The 23,173-nt window shown below is 35.8% G+C and overlaps 1 protein-coding gene and 1 non-coding gene across 2 annotated transcripts; both read right to left on the bottom strand.

Annotated features, from left to right (window-relative positions):
- Positions 1-501: 501 nt before the first annotated feature.
- On the bottom strand, positions 502-23,148 carry TMEM167A (transmembrane protein 167A). The gene is made up of 4 exons (XM_028114492.2): positions 23,058-23,148; positions 13,306-13,415; positions 9,149-9,183; positions 502-4,409 (listed from the first exon to the last, which is right to left on the bottom strand). The coding sequence occupies exons 1-4, from the start codon at positions 23,058-23,060 to the stop codon at positions 4,339-4,341; spliced, it is 219 nt and encodes a 72-aa protein (XP_027970293.1). The 5' UTR covers positions 23,061-23,148; the 3' UTR covers positions 502-4,338.
- On the bottom strand, positions 11,544-11,680 carry LOC114217678 (small nucleolar RNA U109). The gene has a single exon (XR_003611018.1). It is a non-coding gene; the product is annotated as a small nucleolar RNA U109 (small nucleolar RNA).
- Positions 23,149-23,173: the final 25 nt, after the last annotated feature.

Consider the following 23,173-nt stretch of genomic DNA (forward strand, 5'->3'; position numbering starts at 1 on the left):
GGAAAGATAACAGTAGAAAGACCATGCTGTGCAAAGCAAAGTACATAGTATATATAGACTTTGTCATATTTCTTAATAAATGGCATAAACTGAATAATTGATGGACACTGCTCACAGATTTTGGATTGAATGTTTGGGTATCTCAAGGCTCTTAGTGGAGGACAAGGTTAAAGTAACTGTCAACAATTAATGCTGTCACTTTCATTCAGAATCCAATTTCTGCTGTATCTGGGGGTGTGTGAATCAATGACTTCCTATCTAAAGTAAGTCATTTAGGTTCTTGAAGTTTCCTTCAGAGAAATGGCAATATAATATAACAGCTTTAAGATGCAAAACAACAAATTCCCCCAAAAGAATCTTGACCAGCCGTGAATTAAAATGCGGGTAAAATGAACAGAAACACTTCTCTTTTCCCATCTTACTCAAAAGGTGCCAATTTCAATTTTTTAACCTCTTAAACTGTTCTTACTCATCTGACAGTAAGACAAAATTGGGAGGCTCTTGAGAGTTCGTTCTGATTTTTATTACACACCATAGACATGTTCACTAACCAGAGGATGATTCTGTTCTCTTAAAATCACAGGAAATGGATTTCCACTTTCCTCCTTTTTTGATGTCGGAGGTGCATTTCAGATTATTTTGGGATTAGTTTAGGGCAAAGTAAAAGAAATCATGGGAGGCAGTATATAAATGACGTTAATTATGAAGCTATTTTTGGAAGCCAGTGGTAACTTGCTGATTGAGACTAACAAGGCTATCATATTCACAACGCTATTACTCAGTTACTTCTATTTTGAACATGTACTGTTTACTGAACACCAAATAAAGTTCAAAGTGGTCCCTAAGCATCTTCAATTCCTTTCAGCTTCCTATGATCCAGCACCTTCCCAAAGCTTTTGAAGAGAGTACAAGTCCTTGCTTACTAGAAATCTTTCCTGTGCATCTGGGAAACGTAGACAGTGCAACCACCTCCACTTCTTGTGCAGATGTGTGCTCTGAGAATCATGGCTGCTTTAGGCATTGACGGAGTATGAGCTGAAAATACGTGACCTGACTAATGTTACCTTGGCTTTATATACTACACAGGGGAGTCTCTGGAGAGCATACTATTGTATTCCTGGTCCAAATTGAGGTTGGCATGGATATACTTAACCTTGTTTACACATACAGCAAAGTTCCCCCCCCCCCCAGGCAGGAGGGAACATATATTCAACTTCAATTTTGAGGTAGGTAATAGCGAGAAAAAATACAAGACCCTCTAGGATCTAACCTCTGTCCACCTTTATAGGCTTATTGTCTTAATACTCCCGAAGTGGCACAACAAGCTAGGTGCTTATGGTTCATAACATACCACTGGTGCTTTTGCACCTGGCTCTTAAATTCAGCTTAAGCACTAATTCTCTGTCAGGAAATTCTTACCTCTTAAGTTGTCACCCTTATTTTCTTCCAATATCCTGGCATTATTTCAATAATAAACGCTATCACATTGCACTTTGTATAAGTAATTTCATCTCTCTCATCTACTGCAGTGTGCACTACTAGAGGACAGAAATTAATGTACTTGTTTTTCTGTCTTCAGTGATAAGGTACTGTATACTCCATAAATGCTTCTTGAAAGAAGGGTCAAATGTATAAATTCTATTTACAAATGCTAGGTCTTTTCCACAAAACTAGGCAGAGACCATTTTTCACTCTGTCCACCTGGAGAAGTCACTTCATTCTGACCTCTTCTATTGATGTGCATGTTACTAAGATGCAGAAATCCGTTACAGATGACCGATTTCTATTATCCCTAGTGTGAAGAGGCTGTTTTGAACTTGAACATGGAAAGTGCCTGGCACAGGGGCACAGGCATTTACAAGACACTGGACTTGAGTCCAAATTTTTTTAAGCTCCTGAGGGAATTCAACAGACTAAGTGGCCTTTTAACTGACCATCTTTTAAGACTGCCCAGAAGGAAGACCAGCTCCTGCCATGGACAAAGCTGAGGCCATTCAGGAACCAAGTATCAGCACAGAACAATTTCCAGGAGAGATGGAATCAAAAATTCTGGAGCCAGGAAAGAGGTTAGGGATAGTATCCAAACCTTGGACGCTGTGGACCTCCATGCCCACCATCCACCCCTTCCGGCCCTGCAGTAAGACTATGTGACAGAGGCAGTCTATCTGGTGCTAAACTGATCCTTAATCCTCTTCTGCATCCTACCACCCCACCAAGACCACAACAGGAATATCTGAATATTCTGTGGGCCTAAAACTACCTCCGCTGCCCTTTGGGGGTAGAGAACAGGATTCAGTGTTTGAAAAAAGTACATTAAAGAAAATGTTAATTGCTTTTCTTCATAGAATCCTGTCTTTCCTCTATCTCCCAAAGAGCTTGTGTTTCAAAAGGTCACAGTGTCTGGGGTCAGAAATAAGCTGCCTCCCACTCTGTTGAGCATCTACACACAGCAAGATTTTTTGTATGTTACTACAAATTTTTCAAAGAAATTATTTCTTCCTCCACTTACCACCTACCTTCTCCAAAATGCCAAAATTAAAGAAGTGCCCTAGAACTGATTATCTATTCTTCCCTTTATTCATATTAGATTTGTGTTAGCATATAAAAAATTAGTTGACATAGCTTTTGGAAAGTCTAGTTGGCAACAGAGTGGGACAACAGATGGCCACTCTGGAGCCAGACCCAGAAAGGTGACTAACTCTGCATGTATACACTGATAAGAGTCCTATTTTTAGGATACCCTGAAAATTCTTGACCTGACGCAAAGCCCAAGAGAGTTCAGAGTAGGCACAATGATCATAACCTGATTCCCTGCCTAAAGCAAAATATACAACTTTTAGCAAGCGAGATATGCCAAAAATAGAAAATAAACAATTATACTGATAGCCTACAGCAGCTTTTATCTTTTGTAAGAGGCAATACTTAACAAGCTTTTCTTACGTGTTTCCTAGAATTCTTTTCAAGTACTTTAAAAGTGCTCTTTAAAAATAGATGGCTTTTAGTTCCAAACTTTGTTTCTACAGAAAGAGCTACTGGCAGACTCATTTTCAAATACTTCTAATATTCTTTTCTTAAAAAAAGAAAAGGAATTAATAGCTGAGGACAATATCTAATTAGTACTACCTATGATGGGCAATTTTTAGCTAAGTGTTTAAGTTCCTCTTAGCTTTGAAATTCTAACAGAATTTCAGCTGAAACTTAAGAAATGATAACTAAACTTATAATAAACTGCTCTACTGCAAAATTTTTAAGTCACACTCCAAACGTTTCCCTTGCTTTGATGGAAACTGTTGAAGCTCTTTATCAAAACTCAAAGACACTTAATGACAAGGTATATGGATAAGCAGATTTGAAAACTGTTATCATCACCTACTGAGTTATGCAGCAGATTCTAGTTCAAGTTGACACACAAAAAGTAAACTAGATTTAAAGTGCTGTATTTAAAAACAAACAAAATACAGTTTGTGTTTTGGGGCAATTAAAATAAGTGGAGACCTGACACTAAAAAAAAAAAAAGAATTCAAAACACAAATAGGATAACCATTCTGTAATTGTTCTATTTTGCTATTTTCACTCTAAGAATGCAGTCTTATTTAGAGAATGACATCTGGTCAGATTTATGCTTCAGATATTTATCCATACTTATGCAGAGTTTTCAGAGCCTACTATGCCAGTCAGCTATTCTAAACTCTTTATGCTAAGTGTGAACATCTTCCCGATACTACTCTTAAGTCTGATCTCATTTATCTTCTTCCTTAAGAACTGCATAGGCTTGTTATAAAAGGCTGAAACACCTGGGATACACTAGAGAGTCTGCTTCGAGGTACTCTGTTAATGCTCTGCTGTGACCAGAGGAAAAGCAAGCATTATTAAATATGAATGCAATCCTTACCAACACAAATGGAACCTTTTTTTTCTCCCCCAATAAAAAAGCTAGTCCAGAAAAATGTCTCATTCTATAAGGATTTATCATTCCCAAATCACAGTGAAAGAAACTTGGGTCATTTACCAATTTTGTTTTCTATTATGCGCCTTAGAGATACCTCACTAAAAACTGGTATCTGACATAACAGAATAACATTTGCAGAACGTAGTATTGTAGTGACAGTACTAAGGTTGATTGTTACAGGCATATTTAACTCTTTGAGTATTAAATGGTTACATCCTATTTATATAGAACATTGGTCCAATAATAAAAATAGAGAACAGCAGCTGGAAATTTATCTCATTCAATGTTCAAAGATAAAAGGGTTAACCATTCCTTCCATTATTTTCTGTAAATAAGTCCTTTTTTCATACTGAAATCTGATAGCAATTAGATTCTGATATTCTTCCAAGCTACTGTATGAAGAGGATGCTGAAGGCCATCACTACACAGCATACTGCAACGTAAGGACTCTTCCGTTCACCTGTTGAAAAAAAGGGGGAGATATTCATGTTGATTAAGTGAGTTTAAGTTAACATGCATATGATAAGGTTATTACTTACTACGGGAGAGGGGTACATAAGGCTCAAGATAAAGTTCTTACCTAGGAGGCCCATACATTTGGGGGGATGGGCCAAACAAGAACTAGATGCAGCATAAAAGCAAGTACAATACAGAATGAGTTAAATCATGCTGATTTATTTCTAAGACCACCTCCTTTCCCTGTGTTTAGAAAACCCTCAATGCACCAATTCCTGTGCCACTGCACAAACCCAGATACAAAATACAACATAGAATGTAGGACACAGATCCAAGTCAAATGATCTCAAATAATTCAATTAAGGGCAAAAAATATTGCTTCTTTTCCTGTAAAAAAGGGAAATTTCTACCTATAAAAAGAAATTCAACATACAATTTTTAGCTATAACTTTTTTCCTCAGTGGTAGCAATTCATGACACTTAAATGGGAAAAAATAAGCATTCATGGATGAACATAAACAGAGAGCGATCAGTAAAACTTCACTTGAAAAATGGGCGTAAGCTACAAACCAAGAACGAGACTCTTAATTATAGGGAACAAACTGATGGTTACCCGAGGGGAGGTGGGTCGGGGGAATGGGTGAAACACGTGATGGGGATGAAGGGGTACGCTTGTCTTGATGAGCACCACCTGATGTATGGAAGTGTTGAATCACTATATTGTACATCTGAAACTAGTATTACACAATGTTAACTAGAATCTAAAGAAAGACTTCAGGATTACTCTTGGGTTAGAAGTGTAGAACTTAAAACAACCACTTATTTATATAAGTCAATTTTCACATGTATTTAATAAGGGTTTTTACTTGGGAGACTTTCCTTTGCATGAAGTAGAATGGAGTTGGCTTGTGAAACTGTCTTGCAAACAGACAGAGACCCTGTAATTGTGTTATCCCAAACTCATCTCATTCATTCCTGCTTTTCATTCATTGAAGGGCTACACAATTATTGAAGGGCTGTACAAAGCACCAGGCATTTATGCTGCTCGGGGGGATGCATAAGAAAGGGAGAAGGAAAAAGAGGGAGTGATGTGCTACTTCTAGAAATAACCAGACATATACCTGGTGTCCTGTAGTAGAGACTGTTTTTGTGTTTTTCTATGATGTTTAAAATCAGCTCTCTTCCAGTAACTAAGTTTCTTCAGCAAGGAACTATTTTATTTGGCAAGTTTAATTACCTCTGGAAAATGTCAATCTCAACCATCCTCATCAACTAAAATCCTCAACGTTATTTTTATTTTCAGAGCTTCCTCAAAGAGCTCACAAGGTCATATTGCTATTAATTTTACCTTTGTGTCTGCTCAATGACAACATTCACAGAAGATATTACACACATACAAGTAAAAGAAACATTTGTTGTTTGTCTGAAAGTGTTTTTCTATCCATAGACACTGGGCTGTGTTCTAGCTAAAGGAAAATTTAAAAAGTGAGACAAAAGCATTTTCACAATGCCACTCTCTCAACTGGAAAAAAAACATTTTTTAAACTAAAAAAATAACTTTGGTCATCATTATTAACTAATGTTAATTTTCTGGGCAACAACCCAAGTTATCAAACCAAACCAAACCATTCAGACATAATTTTCAGGTGGATTTCATAAGCAAACCACTCTCATTAGGGCTAGATACTCTAATGGTCAATATTGTCTTATTAAACACCTAAAAAAAGAAATTAATATTGCCCTAAATTTTCCATCTGCTGAAAATTAAGTTTTGAGAAAGTTCTTCTCTTCCTCATCTTCCAACTTAGAATGCTATAATTTACATATGGGTTTCATTTTCCTGTTTTTAATTTTCTTAAAAGAGATTGCCATGTGGTAGAACTCAACATCTTTGGTTCAACTTGGGTAAGAATGTTACTTCTTGTCTGGTCTTAGGTCTGTTTAAGTGAATGTGAAACAGTTGCTGTAACATGATGTGTAACATGATAAGATGATTTGGCTGGGCCTTTTCCTATTAAAACCGCATCCTTTCTTGGTGGATATATTCTGTGTCAAGATAAGAGAGGAGCATATGGCTGAGAAAGCAGCCTATCAGCATCAACATATTCTGAGCCATTTTGCCAAAATGAAAAGCTAATGCTTTCACATAATTGGCATCAATGAATACTTTAATTGAACCATTTAACCCATGGCATTCGTACAGTCAAGAGAAAAAAATGAAAATAACTGACCAAGCAAAAAGAAAGGCACAGTTTATAATTAGACAAAAAAACAGATGATACTACAGGAAATCATTGAGAGAGCTACAAACTAGATCCCTTAAACTTTCAGCTTTACTTTTAAGTAACAATTGTGAAAAGGGTCACCTGGGTTGGCTACTGAAGGAAGCTGTACATACTTCTTTAATTTATTACACAAAATGGATTTAAAATACCTTAACATTTAAAATCCCTTAAAATCTTTTATTTACGAATTAGCAACTTCATAATATTAAGGTGAAAGCTCTACCTCCTAATTCCAGACTTTTTATATTTTTACCAATGAATATTCAGTATTACTCTGATCCAGAGAATTTCACTGTATTAGAACGGTCTTGTTCTTCCATTATGTTCTCTCTTTGAAGTTTTCTTGAGGTACTCTTTCCACTCTGTTCCTTGACAATATTATTTCATTTTCTGGGCGACTTGGCTTTGAAACAAGCAGTTTGGTTTACATGTATTTACATTTACTACTAGCTATCAGAATTGGCCATCAAGGGTGCTCTTCTGTCTCTTTATCTCTCCCTTCTTGGTTATTTTTAAAGTGATTAAGATTTCTACTGTTATTTCAGGCTTTGCAGCTGTTGAGCATGACTGGATGTCAGATAAGTCTGTACCACAAATCTCTATAAATCTAGGTTGGGCCCTCTCAACTTTGGCACTACTGACATTTTGGGCTAATTCTATGTAAGGCGCTGTTCTGTGCATTGTAGGATGTTTAGCAACATCCATGATTTATATTCAGTATATGTCCCCCCACTCTAGTTGTGACAAACAAAAATGTCTCCAGACACAGTTAAATGTCCCGATTGATAACCACTTATCTAGGGCTTACCTATCTAAAGTCAGTGATCGTCTCTATAAAAGAAAGATTCACATGTCTATCACCCTATGAGATATCAAGTATGACAAAGAACAATGAGGAAGGACAGGTTAACATGTTAAAAGCACTAAGGATTCTCAAGATGTCTGTTTCAATGGTTAATACATTAGATTGAGGGCCCCAAAAGTACTCTTCTCTGAAACTACTTATAGTACACTGTCATTTTCTATAGCAAGACACCTAAAAGGCCAACAAATCTTATAATCTCATTGTAACAGATTTTAAAAGGAGTTCTATATAATTTAGTATGACGCTTACAACTTCCACTGTTAATGGGTCTTGCCGATCACCAAAAGCTCAAGGGAAGAAAACCTGCTCCTTCATACTTATTTATATTAGTGGCTAACAACATATTTCCAAAATATGTTTTATTTAGAAAAATTTCTAAATGTTACAAAATCTTAGTTTGTAGTTTTTAATCTTTAATCAATTTTGTTTCCTGTTATGGACCATCTTCTAAATTTTCCATTATCTATGATAAATGAATCCAAAAGAAAACAATACTCTAGATAGAAAGCAGCTTATCTAAGGGACATGACTCCTAAACTCCCCCTTCCTATTTAAAGTGATTTATTGGGGTGGGTAATTCAGGCTGTTGTCAGACTGGCTAACAAGACTAACCATCAAATGCAGCAACATTTTTCTCTTATTATGAAAGTCTCATAACTTTATAAAAGAAAAAAAAAAACAGTTACATACAAATTAAATACTGGAAGAGTACTAAAATCTAACTTTTTTTGGAGGGAGTCATGTAAATAATTCCAAAGAGGAGAAATATTCATTTTGTGCCATCCAAGTGGAACAATCACAAATGCTCTGTAATGTTTTTTTTTGGAACTAGCTATGTTAAAAAGGGTATAACCTATTATTTGAGAATATTGGCAAATTACATCATTAAAATACATTTTAATTCATTCACTTGCCAATCCTTTGAGAGTCTGCCATGAACTGGGCACTGTGCTAAATGTTATATACATATAGGGATGGGATAAGAGTATATTATTATTTAAACATAAACACACGATGACACTAATTTTATTATGAAAAGTTAGAAGATAATCATATTTAACTTTAATCAATTAGAACAAAACTCAGTTATGATCACGAATTTGATAGGTGAAACAGTTAATGCTTTCCAAAAGCAACAAATAACATTCTAACATTCTTGGACTTAGCATAGGGGACTAAAATGAGTATGTTTAGATGGTTGCTTAGCAAGCCTTTCATTAGATGGGAAAGTTATCCTTAGTTATAAAAATAGTACACATTATACAGAGTAGCATGTTCTATACTATAAGCATGTGTGCATAAAACTGTACACATTTGTCTGAAATCTCAACACTAGGGAATGCATAGAATTTGATATCTGAATTAGATTTTTCTTGTAGTTTCCATCTTCCTGCTAAGTATTATGAGGTATCTAACACGTCTAGTTTTAAATAGTGTAAGGAAAGAGTTTGGGGAATTCTACAAACTTGCAGAAGTGCACAAAATTGGGAAGCCTGCAGTTTTAAAACTGACATTTGACTTGTGGGAATATGGCATAAGTAAATTGCCCAACAATTTACAGCTGAAGATGTGGAGATTATAATAGACACTTACCAATTCTGGCACACTTCCAAAATATACCCAACAATCTGCATAGAATAAAAAAGGAAAAAGTAGCTATTGATTATTGGGAAAGGTAAATCATTTTCTCAGTATCCTAGAGAGCATTCATTACCAACTGGCATTTTTACCTTCTGGCACTTCGGAAACTGAAATTTATTTGATATTGATCCACCATTTGTGTAGGAAAGTAGGACACACTTGCTAACCAAATGTTAGTGTATATAAACTGTTACAAACTGGAATACATGTGGTATCCTAGGTTAAACCCAGGGTAAACTAACATGCAGCAAAAATGTGCACAGGGCTTTTTATTGTAAATTAATTCAGTCAACTTCAAGTGCTTTACTCTTAAAAGTAGAAAATATATATGCCATTTTACATAAACATTAATTTTGAGAAAATGGTAAATGAACACAGTTGGTTCGGGTGTTTTGACATTAAAAAATAAAACTCTCAAACTAAAGAAATTACTTTTTACAGAATGTAGTTCTATATTTAAATGATTTATAACCATGAACTCCAATGATAGCATTTACATAACTATGTCAACTCAATAAGGAAGGATATAAAAAAAATATGTGCTTAGAGTACACTGTGTATGAATCAACTAAATATGGCATTTAAAACACATACATTCTGGAAATAAGAAGTAGAATGAAGATGTTCATTGCAATTCTATGAATGAATATACTATGAATTAAATACAAATTATATGCATATTTCACTTATTCAGCATGTATGAAAAGTACGAGCTTTAGAAGAAAATCAACTGAGTCATTCAATGAATAGAGATAGCTAAAAGATATAAAAACATTGTAGACAACTATTTTGTTGCTCTGACGAAGAGAATTATAAATGATACAAGGCTACAAATCAAGATAAATTAGCGGTACTTAGTGGTACTTATTGCATAGGTTAGGACTGGTGTAACAAAACAGAAATATGTAAATTCCAGGGAAATTTATGTCATGCTTTTTTTTTTTTTTTTGCCCTAAGAGATGGCTGGCTGATGAATAATTATATATGTGTGGTAAAGACTGAAAGAAATTACTGTTTGATTAAGTTCTATATATATTCCTCCTCTGAAGTATAACTTCCTGACCTCAAAGCAAAAAGTCTCTTAGTTCAGATGACATGAAATGGGCAAAAATACAAGTTGTTTATTTTGAAGGATGGACATTCTGACAGGTGCAACAGTTTTACTATAGGAATAAAAGGACAGAAATCAAATATACTCTTGAAAATAATGTAGGATAACATAAAGGCCAGACTGTGCCTAAGTTTAATCCTACTTAATTGGTTGCATAACTGTGAGCAAGTTATTTTCTCTTTAATAGCACTCACCCTCATAGGCTTGTTATAAGGATTAAATGTGTTATTACACAGAAATTCTTCAGAACAGTAACTAACATGTGCTGTGTTCAGTAATACATAGGTTAAAGGCACATGTGACAGTAACTTCAGATATCACTTAAAATTGGCTTACATGTCATCAAAAAATGGAAGACAATTGGTTAATCATCTGCAATGCCATGGTTCCTTGATTCTAAAAACCTATTGATTATAACATGCACATTGATTTAAAGCTACTCTGGATGAGGGACTCAAGAGGCAGGACACCTGAAGCTCCTCCACGGGAAGCTTAGAGTCCCACAGAACATAATCTAAAACCATATGATCACAATCAGGGTCATTTCAGGTTTGATAACCTAGAAATAACTCCAAGTATCATTAGGAAATTGTTACAACACATATACTAAAAACTATACAAATGAAAAAAGTTTCCTAACTCAGGCAACTTAGAGATTTATCATTGCCACTTTGGCCTTTCCCATATTTCCCTACCTAGACATATTTCTGTCATATGCCAAATGCTATTTATTAAAACACAAGAACTTTATTTGTTAGGAAAAACCAATACAATTACATTGCTTGGTTTCTATGGCTATAAGCCAATAGGTATATCTGCTGATAAAACTAATCAGGTCTATGATAATAGGAAATGAGGCAAAGTACCAACTGCTTATTGCTGCTTTTTAGTTCTATATTATTTGAAGCAGCAAAGAAATTGTTATTTTCAAGAGTGAATTCATCAAGAACCTGCTTTATCCAATTAGGCTAGATATCTCTACTTAAACATGGAATATTCACTATAATGAAAGGGCAGTTTAATGAGTCTCATAAAAACATATATTGTAACAGAAAGGGACAATAGCCTGTTAAGAATTTCTCCCAGAGAAAATATTTCTTATATACAAGTGAAAATAAAATGGTGCCTAACATTTATATAAATAGAAGTAAAGTTTTTTAAAAATCCTTTAAATGGTTGACTGTTATCAGTATATGGTTCAAAATATAGAACTAGGCATGCTATTTCTTTGGTATTACATGTAGGAGAAATATACTACTACTCAACCTCTACTGTAAGGTTGGCAGCCCTGAGAACTCCTTTTTTTTAATGTAGCATGTAATGGATGTAGTCCTGCTCCCCAAAGAATGAGGAGCAGACTTTTCCACATGCAACCTACTTTCTTCACAACAGCATCAGACAAGCATAAATATTCTATTCTACTATGTGATTGTTTTTATAATGAAATAAACAGTTAAATATCTTATTAGCTAGATGTTATGTATTATATTACAATACCAAGCAACACATCAATGAGGATGTTTACTGCTTTCCACCATATGCTTTAAGTCAATAGTCAGGGGTTGCAGAAGGGAAGGAAGAAATAAAACAATCTGGTTGGGTGGAAAGGCTTCACGCACAACTAAGCAACAAGATTATACAACTTCAACAAAGGGACAATGTACTATATAATTTCAAAAAATGGACAAAGTGAGTGAAGACTAAGTGCAAGAGGACTTCAGAGGAAAAAAACGTGATGAAAAGTCAATGTTTACAAAGGAAGAAGGGCATTGTCATAAAAACTGATGGACAAATAACATCAGTAGGTTAAATAAAATCCCTCAGGCTAAATGCAACAGATGATCAGTTTATTAGAACAGGATTAGGGATTTTTAATATTTGAAACTTGTTAAAGGTTCTATTTATTCCTTTATACATGTTTGAACAACGCTAGGAAATAAGGAAGAAATGGTAACAAAAGCCAAATAATTTAGATGACAGAATGTCTGAATAAATGCTAATTATGTCCTCAAAGACAGCATGGAGGTGAAGGAAAGGGAAGCAGAAATTATTATTCTCATAGCTATCACCTTGCCTCTTGTAGATTTTTATTAGTGGAAAAACAGAATTTGATGTTGCAGGATCCTTATTTGGCCCAATACAGGTGCTGGAGATAATTATTCCTATGTGCAGTGTTCTTTCATTCTTTTATTTCTTAAAATGATTAAGAGGTATAGGCTTTTATTAAGAAAGGATTAAGATAATTTTTCATAGAAATTAATAAATATGCAAGGTGAAAATTTACATAGCTTCCACCACATAGTCTCTGTTTTTTTTTATATACTTTTCCTTTTGGTTGAATTCAACATGTATTTTTGTGTTATGAAGATGGCACTTTAAAATTTTTAATTCTGTGTGGTATCATATTGAGCTCAAATTTTTTCAGGGTGTGAACATATAATACAAGAGATGTGTCAAGCCCAAGACTTAATTTTTATTACTGCTTTATGTAAGTGAAATAAATTTCTCCAAAGATGTTTGCATTCTGATACTAATAGGGAGCCCATATGATTAGAGCAGTCTTGGACTGGAGAGGGAAATGTCTACATTATATTTTTATGGACACAGTGCTTGCAAACTGTTTTATGCTTCAAAAACATGACAACCAACTTTTTTTTTTAATAACCAACTTTACTAATTATTGCATAAAAAATTAAGGCCAAACACTATCTTTGAAAGTGTTAAACTGTATTTCTAATTCCAGAAAAAAACCTGTCGTATCTTTTTAAGTATAGTTTTTATTGACACATGTCCGGTCCCTTCTGATATTTATCTTTTTATTTATTAAGATTCTGTACATACAAAGTTTTCAGATTTTTAAAAATAGAGGGAGAATATAAAAAGTTATTACAAAACTAAGTTACATATAGGAATTAAATTATTTAATGACTTCTATGGTAATTTACCTTCAATGTCTATAGGACCTAATTTGGGTGATTAGATATCATTAGTAACATACCCAGTTTTATTTCTGTCCAGGAGGCTGGGTGCCAAGGATCGGATATAAGCACAGGTACATATAAGCAGCAAGATTACAGTCAACAGACTCTGAAAATTGAAAATGGCAGACTAAAAAGAGAAAAAGAAAAATTAATATCACAAGAAAAACAGCATAGGTAAAAACTGCTAGGCAATTCTGTATTAAGAATTGTACTTTTGTTCTTCTCAACGACAAACGGAATGGCATGTCTGAGAACACTTAAAACCCCAAATCATAAGGTATTCCGAGAGTGTACTTTCCTCTCCATTCTTTGAGCTAAGGAATGCAGGAGATGCAAGAAAAATTCTAAATTCGAGAACTTGAAAACAATACCAAAAATGTCATGAATCTAAAATATCTCACCAAAACTGAATCAGTATGTAATTAATACAGATGTTCTAGGAGCCCAGACTACTAGGCAGGACATAAAGTTGACAAGCTCTGAGCGTAGCTGGCCGTATGACTTCAGCTGAACCATTAACCTCAGTCTCTCTTTCACATCCGTAAAACTGGGTGGAGAGTGGGGATATAGACTAAATGTTGGCTAAGGTTTCTTTCAATTCTGAAATTCTGTTAGGATAAGAATGCTTCACATTTAAGCAATCATGTTGCATGCACTGACTAATACTAAGCTATGAGGTTTTGGTGAAGAAAAACCACTTGCTCTTTCACTGCTCATTCTTTAAAAGCTATTCAAAAAATTTAACATAGGAATCACAGGAAATCAGTTTTCCAGTCAAAGGAAAATGGAGGTGGACTCAATCTATTCAAAATTCAGCTCAAGCATCATCTTCTCCAGGAAGTCTCCTTGAACCCATCGACCTCCCTCTCCTTTTTTTCACACAGAACTCTCCTTTCTGTTCTCACAGGAACTGTTATACATTTTATAATACTCATCCCTGAAAGTGGACAATGTCTCATCAGGCTCTGAACTCCAGGATATGACTGTGTACCTACCACACAGTAGACCAATAAGTAGTGGCCGAATAAATAAAACAATTTTTTGAACGTGCAGGAATACCATTATATATATATATATATAACAATAATATTTCCATTACATAAGGTAGATAAAATATATCAGTCTCACACAGTAGCTAGCAATATGCTTTAGTAAACTCAGAAGGACCTTCAAAGTGTCATAAGTTAGACAATAAGAGTTACAAAATTTTTTGAGAAAGGCAAAACTGTTAACTTACAAATAGTAAGTACTACCTGAAAAGCCCAAAAGAATCCAGTGAAAAATGATTATACACAACAAGGGAATTGAGTAAGGTGGCTGGGTATATAACTAAAATATTTAGATCAACAGCCTTCAGAATTATGTTACCAACTAGCTGAAAGACATAATGGAAAAAAGTTTCTATTTATAATAGCAAGTAGAACAAAAAGCTGAAATATTGAGGAATAAGCTTAACAAGAAGTACAGCACTGGCATTAAAGAACAAAACTGAGAAAACCTTTAAATGTACTGAAAACATAAAAGTAGAATGGAGTGGTATACCATGTTCTTACATTGGAAGGCAACATCATAAAGCTAATTTATAAATTTAAAGTGAACTCAATACCAGTTATTTCTGAAATACACAACTGATTCTGAAGCTCATATGGAAAAATAAATAAGCAAGAACAGCCAGGAGAATCCTAAAACAAGAACTAACCTTGTCAGAAACTGTCAATATTTTTTAACCTGTTATATATTTCTATGATAAGTATTTATAAACTATTCAAAACATTAAGAAATAATACATGGTATTTACCAATATTCTTAAAGACAAAAAAATGCTTAGGTGCAATGCTAAGCAGTGGGGAAAACAGCACACAAAATTTCATAATCAGCATATCTTCAGCTATGTAAACGTTTATGCGAACAAGAGGGGGGAATGCATTATCTTTGGAAGGTTTTTGGCCCAATTCTCAACTTTTCTGGATTTCTCAAATTATTTTTATGGTTTGAAAAAGATAAAATTTATTTGTAATTACTATTTTAATAGTTGTTTTGTATGCAAATCATTTCTTCATGGATATACAAAGGATAATGTTTAGTATGTCTTGGTTTCTTATTGAATTAGATTTTAATTTTACATTTGTGAAAGTTAAGTCGTACAAATTTTATTATAACTTGAAATAAACCAATAAATGAACTCTAAGTTCTATATAGAAAACAGTAAGTTTTTCACAATGTTTATCTTTCAAAGATATTTTGAACATGTATGTGAATATATTAATATAGTACTTGATAACAACCTCATGAAATACAAAGCAGATTTCTTTCCAAGCAACATAACTAAACCTGTATCGAATAAGTACTCTGTCTGGACCATGAGGCTAGACACAGGATTAAAAAGGTACATAGCAGGATTCCTTCCCTCCAGGAGTCTATAGCTAACAATAATAACTGATATTCACTGAAGGCTTATTTTAGATTATTTTATTTATCCTCACATATTTGAGGTAGGTGTTACTAATACCTGTATTTTATATATGAGACAACTGAGGCATACAGCAGTTATAATCAAGTTAGAACGGGACATATATTTTAAAAATAACTAGCAATTCTTTGTAGCATGTATTAAGTGGCGCCTGAACCATACTGGCAAAAAATGCTGTTTTCATAAAGAAAGTCAGGAAAAGCTTCAAGGAGAAAGCAAGGACTAAGTGAAGTCAAGAAAGGGCACAATTAGATTGGCAAATAGAGAGCAGGCTCCATAAGAGACAAAAGCATGGAAAACATCCTCACAGAATCAGGAATTTGCACGTTTAAGGAATAATGAGCAGGCTTATTGTATTAAACAAAGGACTGATGTAGTAGGGTGGCTGGAAAATCAATTTGCAAAGTAGGTTTATCATGTTCCTAATGGAGTATCTAAATTTCACAATTTTGCAATGTGTACTTTTTCTTTCCCTGAATGAATAGTGAAAAAAAATGCTTAAATGATACGATGTCTGGGATTGATTTCTAAATAATTCATTATGTGTGGTGGGAGGTGTGGGGTTGATGACGAAATGCTGAGGATGTGAGGCTTCATTATACTCTTCTTTCTACCTCTGTATGTTTGAATTTTTATATAATAAAAGATTTTAAGAGGCACTTAAAGACATGCCTATTATTACAGAAGTGGGGTGTGTATATATACATTTGTGTTTGAAAACCATTTATAAACGAAAACCATTTACAAGTGTGCAATATATGATACATACAACTTTGTTTCTGGGGTTTATAGACCCTAAAATTTAAACAAATAATCTTAGGCGGTAAAGTCTTTTAGATGTACTCAAACTCTGACCAAACAAGAATGTTTCAAAGCTATAGACATTAGCCTACCATTTCTTACCCTACCTAAGTATTCCTTTTAATGCTTAGCATCTGTTGTCCGATATAAAATTTTCGTCTCAGTTTTAAGAGAAACAGATGTTCCTATTCTTGTAGAAAAAATAATTGGGATTTTCAATAGGAAAATGTTATTAAAAAGGAAGAAGTTAAGAAAAAAAGCAAGCACAGTCGATCACAAAATAGAGGAAAAGATGATTTAAAAAAGGTAATGGAAGTAAAAGTCATTTACTGTTTAATTTTTTTCAGATCATGACATCTTTTTCAAGGTACTCTGTGTTTCTGCACAGGCCCTCTATTTTTGACTGCCTGGTGAACTGACTTAATCTTCAGGTTTCAACTCAAGAGTCACCTCCTCTGTGAAGTCTTCCCTGTCCCCACTTGCCATACCAAGCAGTCAGGATTGTTGTGCAGGTGTGTATCATAGATAGCACCCATCAAACTGTATTGTAATGGTCTCCTCTATTTTACTGAGGTTCACATCGACCCCTTGTGCCTATTAAAATCGTGCACAGAAGTCACTGAAAAATGTTGAATGAACAGGAACTTGAAAACAACTGCAAATAATGAACATTTCAACAAATTCAAGAGCATACTTAAATTCCAAATTAACAATGCATGTATTAAAAAAATGTAGATTAGACTGCTGAATATATTTGGCTAACTATTCAAGAGAAACCGCCACACATGGCTCTGCATTGATACTTGTCAATGATATTTTGGAAAATGCAGATGGAAGAAACAAATACCCTGATGTTTATGTTAAGGACCCAGGCTGGAGGGTAAAATAAAGGCCTGAGGTAATTCCCTCTCAACATTTCAATCTTCTTATATCACCAACTGGAATTCAGGGAAAGTTCTACCAAGAAGTCAGCTTCAAGGTACTTGCATATGGGACAATGAGTGTTTTTGACTCCACCTAATTTGTTAAGAGATATACATCTTCCAGAGGTGTGGATGACCTGACCAGAGTAGGCTAGCTGGCTGGCATCAAATTCCACAACCTCAATTCTCAAATCTAAGGTTTACGTACTTTTCAGTCAGGCAGTGCCAGGGAGTTTAACAAGTTTAGCTAACTATTAAATATCAAGTAATGTACACTGCAACTAAGGAGTTATAAAATACTACTCATTCCTTCTGGAGGCTCTAGGAAAAGAATCTGTTTTCTTGCCTTCTCCAGTTTCTACAGGCTGTCTGCAATCCTTAGCTAGTGACCCCTCATCACACTGACCTTGATACTTCTTTTGTGACTATGACCCTACTGCCTCCCTCTTAAAGGGAAACTTGTGATGAATTGTTCCCCCTCCCCATTCCAAATTTCTTAATCACATATGTCGGGTCTCTTTTGCCAAGTAAGATAACATATTTACAGGGTTTTATTTTCATTTTTAAGTGGGAGAGGACATTCTGCTATACCAATGAACACTTCCGTTTTATTAAGAGGTATCCAATAACATTCCCTAGACTCTCTGGAGCACAACCTCAAATATAATCAGAATGGTAACACTTGGGGTTGTGGAATACAGCAGCCTTGCCCTTTTGACGGTTACTCTCGCAGTTGTGTTCATTCTTCTAAAAAACCGCAATGGACATCCTAAACTGTTTTTCTCCAAAGGCCCCTTTTATTATCCCTCCACATTCCAGACGTATCTACTACTCATAAGACTTTGATATGCTTCAAATAATTAGTACTATTATACTAAATTAAATTATGCAAACCAGAAAGAAATAAACTTGATGAGTCACTTTGTATAATCATTCTGAAGTAAATCACAATTTGTTAGGCCTTCTGAAATAATGAAAATAATTCAGACTTTCATCCAGCCACCACTACAGTAGATGAAATAATTTATCAGTGAATAGATGAAGATTTGCTGATGCAAAGCTTAGTGCTAAAACAAAAAACTACTTGCGATGTTAACACATCTTTTCAAAAACTCTCTATTCTCAAGTCAATCTGAAGTTAGGAATATTTATTTCAGATTCAATTTTTATCATTTTATCTATGAAGATACAATTTCTTGTTTTCAGTCACAAGTGAATGTTAAAACTATATTCATTAAGCTTGGTTATAAAGGCAAGAATTCAGCATAAGGTTTTGTTTTTAGATGTATATATAAAAAGTTTAAGAAACCATCCAAAACATTAGGAATAGAGAGAAAACAGGGGAAAAGATCCCAGCAGTATAAAGGCACAAAGAAACAATGAGAAAGGCAGCAGAAATATACATATTAATATGCTGAACAGCTGTCTGTGGAGTGCTCAGTGACTGGTTGCTAACTGTACTTAATCTACAGAAAAGACTAAGCCAACAGTCTTCATTAGTCCTGGATCACTTGAGCTCCCTACAGCTTATTTATTTTTAGCATTATCAAAATAAACTGTTTAACCAATATGTGGATTAAGGGCCTTCTTTATGCATAACACTGCATGGGAGCTTCAAATGTTGATTGCATCTTACGTGGAATTAACATATTAATTCCTCCGTTTAACTGGAATTCACTTTAAAACAAGAATTGAATACCGAAGACTTACAATTTTTAAAACTCCAAATGGTAACAATTTTACTTGTTTTAAGACTTGGCTTTTACACAAAACTAGTCATTTATTCCTCTCAGAAGGTAAAAGGACCCAGAAATGATATTCCTGACCTAATTGTGATAAAAACTATACAGTACTGCAAAAGTGGGTCAGCATTTTATCACATACAAATCTAGGTCAGGCCAGCATTTTCCAACTAGTTTCTACTTGTAAATTTTATGTACCACTCTTTTCTCTTAAAATGGAAAACATGGAAATGCAGGGATAAATGAAGCCTGTATATAAATGTGCAAACACACCTCTCCCCACTTGCCCAAGTGACCACAGGTGATTAATATTTCCATTAACACACAGAAATACTGACATTTTATTTTGTGTTATTAGCACGTAAGTTCAACCTTTGTTGCTTACTGTAAGGCAGCACTGAAATTGTACCCCATATGCAGATTATTTTGGTTTAATTTGAAACCAAGAAACCAGGATTACTTAATGTCTTGATGTTAAAAACCTCTTAACATCAGTGGCCATTAAACATTTGCTTTATTTAGGAAATAATCCAGTGTATTAATTTGTCCTTGGATAAATCTGCACCTCTATATTATCAGTTTAATTTCACTTGTAAAATGAGGAGCTGGACTAAATAGCCATTTGATCTCATTGGTCCTGTTTCAAAAATGTAGACCTTTTTTTTTTTTTAAAGATTTTATTTATTTATTTGAGAGAGAGAGAAACAGCATGAGAGGGGAGAAGGTCAGAGGGAGAAGCAGGCTCCCTGCTGAGCCGGGAGCCTGATGTGGGACTCGATCCCAGGACTCCGGGATCATGACCTGAGCCGAAGGCAGTCGATTAACCAAATGAGCCACCCAGGCGCCCTATGTAGACCTTTTCTGTTTAACCTTTCCACTTAAAATTAAGAACTTTCATGACTACGAGGAAAGGTACAGTTCAGAGTAGAAGCACCTCAGTTCTGTTCTCCACTGGCAACATAGGTGGTCATTTGCACTTATTTTCATCTCATTGTCATGGTATCTATAATGTATTTGCTATGTTTGTGTTGCTTAGTTGCAGAGCGATTTTATAGACACCAGAGATCTAAATATAAAACAAGGGGATCAAAGGTGTTAATAGGAGAAAGTATACATAGAACCATGATAAGCAGTAGACTTAAAAAAAATATGAAGCAATAAATATTTCACATGTTGATAATTTGATAAGACAAAAGTATTCCAAAGGGCAAAGTGCAAATCCTGTTATGAAGAAAAGTGTTCTGACCATGCAATCGGAAACAACAAAGATTGATAAAAGGGAAAAACTTTTCAATATTTGGAGTCAAATGTGGTATGAAGCCTGGCTGTTCATAAGAATCACTTGAAGCTTTTGGGCGCCTGGGTGGCTCAGTCGGTTAAGTGTCTATCTTTGGCTCAGGTCATGATCCCATGGTTCTGGAATCGAGTCCCACATTGTTGGGCTCCTCCCTCTGCCCCTCCCCCCACTCATTCTCTCAATCTTTCTCTCTCTCAAATAATAAGTAAAATCTAAAAAAAAAAAAAAATTATCACTTGAAGCTTTTAAAAACTATCGATGCCCAGAAATTTGGACTGAATTGTTTGGCCATCTTCATTTCTCAGCGCTCTATCCACTACACGTTGTTTCTCTTTATCGTAACAGAAAACACGTGGAGGAGCACCTGGGTGGCTCAGTTGGTTAAGCGACTGCCTTCCGCTCGGGTCATGATCCTGGAGTCCCGGGATCGAGTCCTGCATCGGGCTCCCTGCTCAGCAGGGAGTCTGCTTCTCCCTCTGACCCTCCCCCCTCTCATGCTCTATCTCATTCTCTCTCAAATAAATAAAATCTTTAAAAAAAAAACGTGGAATTTACTTATTTAATAATCTCCCTCAGTGGACTGTGAAGTCCTTAAAGACACCTAGCGTATTTTACATGACTCTGGTTCCCCAGATGTGCAATCATTTGAGTACTAACTCTACCTGTCATTGTGATGTAGATATTAGAAGACCTGGTCTCTATTTTAGAAAACTCCAGCTAGAGGGAAGAAATATATGCAACAATGTACTGCTGTTTTTTTTTTTTTGTGGTAAGTGCTGGAGGTACATCCAGCATCCACAGTCATGTATATACCTCCATAGGGCTGGAGGTACACTGGAGGTATATACATGGACTGTGGATGCCCGAATGCAGACCCAGGAGAAGAATATAGAAGGGGTAGGGAAGGTTTTTTGGGAAGAGATGAAATTTGAGATAAATCTTGAAGGATACTAAGAGGGAGAACAAGGCACTCTGAAGTTCTTAAAAGTTTAAATACTGTTTATCTTAAACACAGTATCTGTCTTGCTATTAGCTAGTTCATAAAACACTAAGATGATGAAAATGGATCTTTGACTTGTACTATGAGTAGAATAACTAAACCAGCATCTAGGAAGAAGTACAAGACTTAAGAGTGACAATTTCTAGGGGCACCTGGCTGGCTCAGTCATTAGAGCATGTCTCTTGTTACAGATAGAGATTACTTAAAAAAAAAAAAAAAAAGAAAGAGTAACAGTCTCTATTCTATTCTTTTTAAATTGAAAAAGGAATCAAATTCTCTTAGTTAAGTAATAGTTCTCTAATGACACTCTTTAAGACCAAGTATACTCATCCGATCGTGTGGTAGGTAGGCAAAGCAGCTGGAGTACATTCTTGGCTAAGGAAGGAATCACCTGTCAAAAGACTGCCATTTTCTCTTTAAGTTCTCCTGGAAAGACCCTGTGACTTAGGCCCCATTTATAATCAAAGTAGTTGGGCTAAAGCAAGAAACAATGAGTTTTCGATTAAATGTCTAAGGGTTTAGTGTTGTATGGGTTCTGCAGGAACCTCTGGAAACATAAGCTCAGTAACTTTCACCCCACAATAGCTTTTTGGGGGGTCATGTTTGCTTTTGATACTGTAATCAAAGGCATGCATCCTTTCCCCAGAAATATGCTCATAAATGCAACATTTGGCCCGTGGGTTTCATTAAGTTCACCCGGTGTAGAGGCGGTTGGCATTTACGATAACAAAGGTAAAAGGGCTTCACACATCTTGGGAGATTTCAGTATTACTACTACTGTATCTGTCCTCCGGCCATGCTGACTCCACCTTTTTTTCCTCTGCCTGAAAACGTAGGCATTTCTTTTGAAAACTTTTCATGACTCATTTTAAATTTTCCTAAGAGGCCCAAACTACCAAAGAATCTGCAATAACACAAAATCATACGTACAACCGTAAAAATGTGTGAGGAAGGAAGGTCCGAGGCCAAACGCCACCCTAAGTACATTCCTAGAAGAAAAACCACTTCTCCAGAGATCGCCAATGTTTTAAAATCTAGTTTGTAGAGTAGGAAGAGCCTGAAAGGTCACTAACTCAATAGATGAAAATTAAGAGGTGGAGCTTGGGGTTTCTAACGACAACAATGAAACACCTGGGCCAGGCCCTCAGAGACATTAGAGAACGCGAAATAACAAGCGCAAACTCAAGAAGCTCCACGCCTCCAAGGGTCAATGACCATAGAGTCTGTATAAACGATTGGGTTAAGCCAACCAGCGCACTTCTTCGAAACAAGTCAGAAAGGTGGAGTGTGCGGGAGGCGCTGGGACCTGCAACCGCGGGGTCTCTCTTGGGCGGTGGGCGCTGGTTCTCCCTGGCTGGGCGTGCAGGGGCCACATGGTTCCCGGGCCTGAGCATCTTCCGAGCCCCGGCCGAATCAAGCTAGTGACAGCTCTCCCTGGCCCGCGCACCAAGGGCCGCCGCCCAATCCTCCAGCCCTAGCTCGCGCCCACAGCCCCTTCACAAAGCCAGGCTGCGACCCCACCACCCCAATTCTTACCATAGTGAGGCCGGCGAAGCCCCAGCCACATCACCCTTCCGGGCCCAGGGCGGAAGAGGCGTGCACGCCCCGCCTGCCCTTCTCGCTCCCTCCCCGCGTCCGGTTGGGCCTGTCAG

This window comes from Eumetopias jubatus, unplaced genomic scaffold (genome assembly GCF_037043125.1).
Source record: "Eumetopias jubatus isolate StellerSeaLion01/CBP00866 unplaced genomic scaffold, mEumJub1_p1.0 scaffold_5, whole genome shotgun sequence".
In the NCBI taxonomy this organism is placed as follows: Eukaryota; Metazoa; Chordata; class Mammalia; order Carnivora; family Otariidae; genus Eumetopias; species Eumetopias jubatus.

Bases quoted from the DNA above. Each gene is read 5' to 3' on its own strand.
- TMEM167A (XM_028114492.2), bottom strand. The intron at 9,184-13,305 runs GTATGTTACTAA...TATTCTATGCAG, and splicing joins CTGGACAGAAATAAAACTGG to ATTGTTGGGTATATTTTGGA. The intron at 4,410-9,148 runs GTAAGTGTCTAT...TTTTTTCAACAG, and splicing joins TTGGAAGTGTGCCAGAATTG to GTGAACGGAAGAGTCCTTAC.